The 4,249-nt window shown below is 36.1% G+C and overlaps 1 protein-coding gene across 1 annotated transcript in view; it reads left to right on the top strand.

Annotated features, from left to right (window-relative positions):
* The window catches only part of LOC137644627 (protein unc-13 homolog B-like), a 124,668-nt gene extending 123,038 nt beyond the window's left edge, over positions 1–1,630 (top strand). The window contains exon 12 of the mRNA XM_068377580.1: positions 1,364–1,630. Coding sequence (XP_068233681.1) covers positions 1,364–1,630 — 267 coding nt within the window. The remainder of the gene's footprint in view (positions 1–1,363) is intronic.
* Positions 1,631–4,249: the final 2,619 nt, after the last annotated feature.

The raw sequence follows: 4,249 nt of genomic DNA, 5'->3' as shown, positions 1-4,249 counted from the left end.
AAAATAATACAGACACACACTTTATATATATTATATATATATATATATATATACATAATCGAGTTGATACTTGCCTTACACTTGGGGTTATTCAAAATGACTTATGAATGCAGTGGAGTGTCCCTGTTGTATTTTCCTTGAAATACATTATGCTTGTACGTTTGCATATGATCCGGTTGTATTAGCTTGAATCTCTGTCGGTCTTGTTGTATTTTAAGGAAAGTGTGGTGAATATGGAGAGAACTTCTGACTGGACGGAAAACAAGTGTTGAAAGACTCTCTCTCTCTCTCTCTCTCTCTCTCTCTCTCTCTCTCTCTCAATTAGCTTCAGTTAGATATATTAACACTTTTAAAATCGTGGAAAAAGTCTCTCTCTCTCTCTCTCTCTCTCTCTCTCTCTCTCTCTCTCAATTAGCTTCAGTTAGATATATTAACACTTTTAAAATCATGGAAAAAGTCTCTCTCTCTCTCTCTCTCTCTCTCATCTCCTCCTCTCTCTCTATTTTAATTAGCTTCAGAAAAATTTAAAATTGTGGAAATGTTCTGATTACTATAAAATAAAAGATAAGTTCTATTCATTCAAGATTTGTACCTAGGGAAATCTTTGATTTTTTTTTTTTCATACAATAGCAGTCGATGCATATTCTACAGATTTTTATTTGATGTTCAAAATATAGACGACTATTATCGAATTGTGAGAATTGAAGAAGAACCTTGTTTTCTCGTCTTCATTTTTAGTGGGACAATGCAAAATGGTATTCACAGTAAATAAAGACGCAATAAGTAAACTACAGGTGAAGCACTCAAGTTGAAAAATTTATTTCCAATATTACATTTCATGTGAAATGGAGCATTGGAAATTTAATAGCTTTAAATGGCCACTAAAAATGCCTATTACAAATCGGCCAAATTTAGTGGAGATAAAAACAAACATGCAAATGTTAGTACAAACATCAAATCTGACCTACTTTTTCGGTCATACTAATCAAATCTGGCTAATTGCCCAATTGAAAATCCAAGATGGCAGTAATTTTTCAAGATGGCTGTCAAATTATCCCCCCCCCCCCAAGTTGACGTATGCCTAGAAGTACTTGTAGTTGTCAGAGTTGCATGATCTGAATGTGGATTCCTTTGTTTTCAAGCCTACCAAACTGTATTTTAACGTTTATAATAAAAGAAAAATAAAATTTTGAAGATTTAATTATTTATAAAACAATAACACACAATTTTCATTATTTTCCTTTGGTTTCAAGATGGAATCGATGTGACTGTGTCTGTCATGGACAGTATTTGCTGATGTTCCCGAAACATTCAATAATCTCTCCCAGCATCCAACATTGATTTGTGATCTTGACCTATTGAGGCTGGATCAAGCGCAGCTGCTAGTGTGCATGAAGCAAGACTAGATCTCATTGCCTGCATGCAGGGGCCCATACAACTCTATTCCACCAATACAGGAGGCCTAAGAAAACAGGAGAAGCATGAGGCCTATCAGGCTGGGACATCTGAGGCCAAACAAGCATTTCTGCTGAATGTGGCTGGATACAGAAAGGAGAGGACGTGGCAGATATGTTGGCCAACACTACCCACTATTACAGCGAGCTGTCGGGGTGTAATAAAAAAGTGTTGAAATGTTTAAAGACCACTCATGAATGACAAGAGGCAAGGGGCAGTGACATTGCCCTATCAAGCAGGACAATGCTGTAGAGACTGACCATATTACATATGATCAGTGCCCCAAGCCCCCTCTCCACCCAAGCTAGGACCAAGGAGGGCTGATGACTCAGCAGATAGACCTATAGGCTCCCCCAAACCTCACAAGGATAGTGAGGTTGCAGCGACCAAAGGAACCAACGAGTTTGAGCGGGACTCGAACCCCAGTCTGCCAATCATCAGACAAGGACGCTACCGCCGGGCCACCTGTAAGAAAGGCTGTAAAGGAAGATGCCAGAGCTTAGAGTCAGCCCTCCTCTGCAAATCACTCTGCAGCTGTGTATGTTAAAGGTGTCTGGTTTCAGTTCCAGTTCCATCAGAATAGATGGTCACCAGAACGTCAGCCTGGCAAGCCCAACCCGCCACTGTGCACCACAGCAGTGGCCTTCCCAGTAAACAGCTTAAACTCGCGGTCCCGGGCGGGGATAGACCTGCTGCCATGCGAATGCTAGGCAAACACTTTACTACTGTACTAGGTGGAGGACCAGTGTCATGATTTGAAAATTGTGATGCAAAGCTTATGAAATGAAAACCAGACTTTAACATCTTGAAAATTGTCATTTTGCTTGAAAAACATTGAAATGTATTTCAGTAGGGACAATCTCCCTCCTTATCACACACTGTTAAAAAAAAACGTAATTTTAATTGGAAATTCTCCGTACAAATATACTGTTCTCGGCCTTATTTCAGTAAAATACAGGCGACCGTAATTTTACTATACTTTGTTATTATCTTTTACAGGTTGGTGACCGTAATATCATTCCTTTACGTTAATATATTTGTTTTTAAAAACGGTAAATGCCTGGCAACATTTATTCCAGGATTTTTACCGTCTTTTTACTGCAAATTTTTAAGTGCATCCTCTCTCCATTCCTACCGCTACCTCTACCTATTCCCCTCCCCCCTCTTCCCCCTCCCCCCCTCTCCCCCTGCCCTTAGTCGTCCTATGTTGGTCACATGATTTATAGGGGGGTTAAGTAGATAGGTGTCTGGGTGGGGGAATGATGTTCCCCATATTAATGGCCGTTTAGGGCTTTGAGAAAATGGAGATTAATCACACTGTTATATGGAAGGGTGAGGTCACGACTTTTGAATTTGAACTAACAATGTTTGGGGCGTTTTCTTTTCATCACTTTGATGTTTAACGGGATTGTTTATTTACGTGACGATGACACCAAAAGAATTATTAATTTTAAATGTTTGTTTACGTGAAGATGACACCAAAATAATTATAAATTTTAAGTTTGTAGGTGTAGGTCGAGGGAGGATACATTAATTATTACGTTCGCCTTGTGATGTAGTAATTAATCTTTCATGGTATTATAATATTAAGTTTTCTGTATACTGTTAAAAAAACGTAATTTTAATCAGAAATTCTCCGTAAATATATATAGTTCTCAGCCGTATTTCAGTAAAATACAGGCGACCGTAATTTTATCCTACTTTAATATATTTTACGGGTTAGTGACCGTAATGTCCCTCTTTAACGTCAATATGTCCGTTTTTAAAAGCGGCAAATGCCTGGCGATATTTATTCAAGGATATTAACCGTTTTTTTTAAGGCAAATTTTTTTTTAACAGTAATTAATTTTACATGGTATTATAATGTCCAGTTGTCAATACGTGCTCCATAGAAAGGTTTGTAAACTTTGGGCGTTAAAAAAACTCTTGTATACAACATTGAATTTTAAACCTTATAGCATAACTGAGACATCACCATTAAAGTTTTCAGAAACCAGATTCGATTCTATACGAAGAAAGCATCCGTAATTTTTTATAAAAGAAAGCGACAAGTGATTGCATGATAAGGAAACAGTCTTGCTTCTTATCTATAGTTGATACCGTACGGATATTTTACATCACTGGAGCGCGAAACTTTCAAAATTATCTCTTAAGAGTTAAAAAAATATATTTTAGAAACTCTAAAATCTTGCAAAGACTTTGGCATAAAAGAATTTCTACAAAGGAAGTTTCCTACATAAACGTGCATGAACAAACAATTTCATCTCTCTCTCTCTCTCTCTCTCTCTCTCTCTCTATATATATATATCTATCTATCTATATATATATATATATATATGTATATATATATATATATATATGTATTATATATATATATATATATATATGTATGTATACTATATATATATTGTAATTGAGCTGCAGGTCATAACCAAAACGAGCTGTTAAAAATCACGTGCAACTTCATGTCTTGGTTTAGTTGCTTATTTTATTCAAATATTATTAATTATTATTATTATTTTATTATTATTATTATTATTATTATTATTATTAGTAGTAGTAGTAGTAGTAGTAGTAGTAGTAGTAAGTAGTAGTAGTAGTAGTAGTAGTATTGTTATTACTAGCTAATCTACAACCTAGATGAATAAGCAGGACGCTATTTGCCTTAGGGCTCCAACAAGGAAAAATAGCCCAGTTAGGTGAGGAAATAAATAAACTGTAAGAGAAGTAATAAACATTTTCCGATTCAGTATTAAAAGAGAGAGAGAGAGAGAGAGAGAGAGAGAGAGAGAGA

This window comes from Palaemon carinicauda, chromosome 7, assembly GCF_036898095.1.
Source record: "Palaemon carinicauda isolate YSFRI2023 chromosome 7, ASM3689809v2, whole genome shotgun sequence".
Lineage (NCBI taxonomy): Eukaryota > Metazoa > Arthropoda > Malacostraca > Decapoda > Palaemonidae > Palaemon > Palaemon carinicauda.
This window is presented reverse-complemented; position numbering and strand designations above follow the sequence as displayed.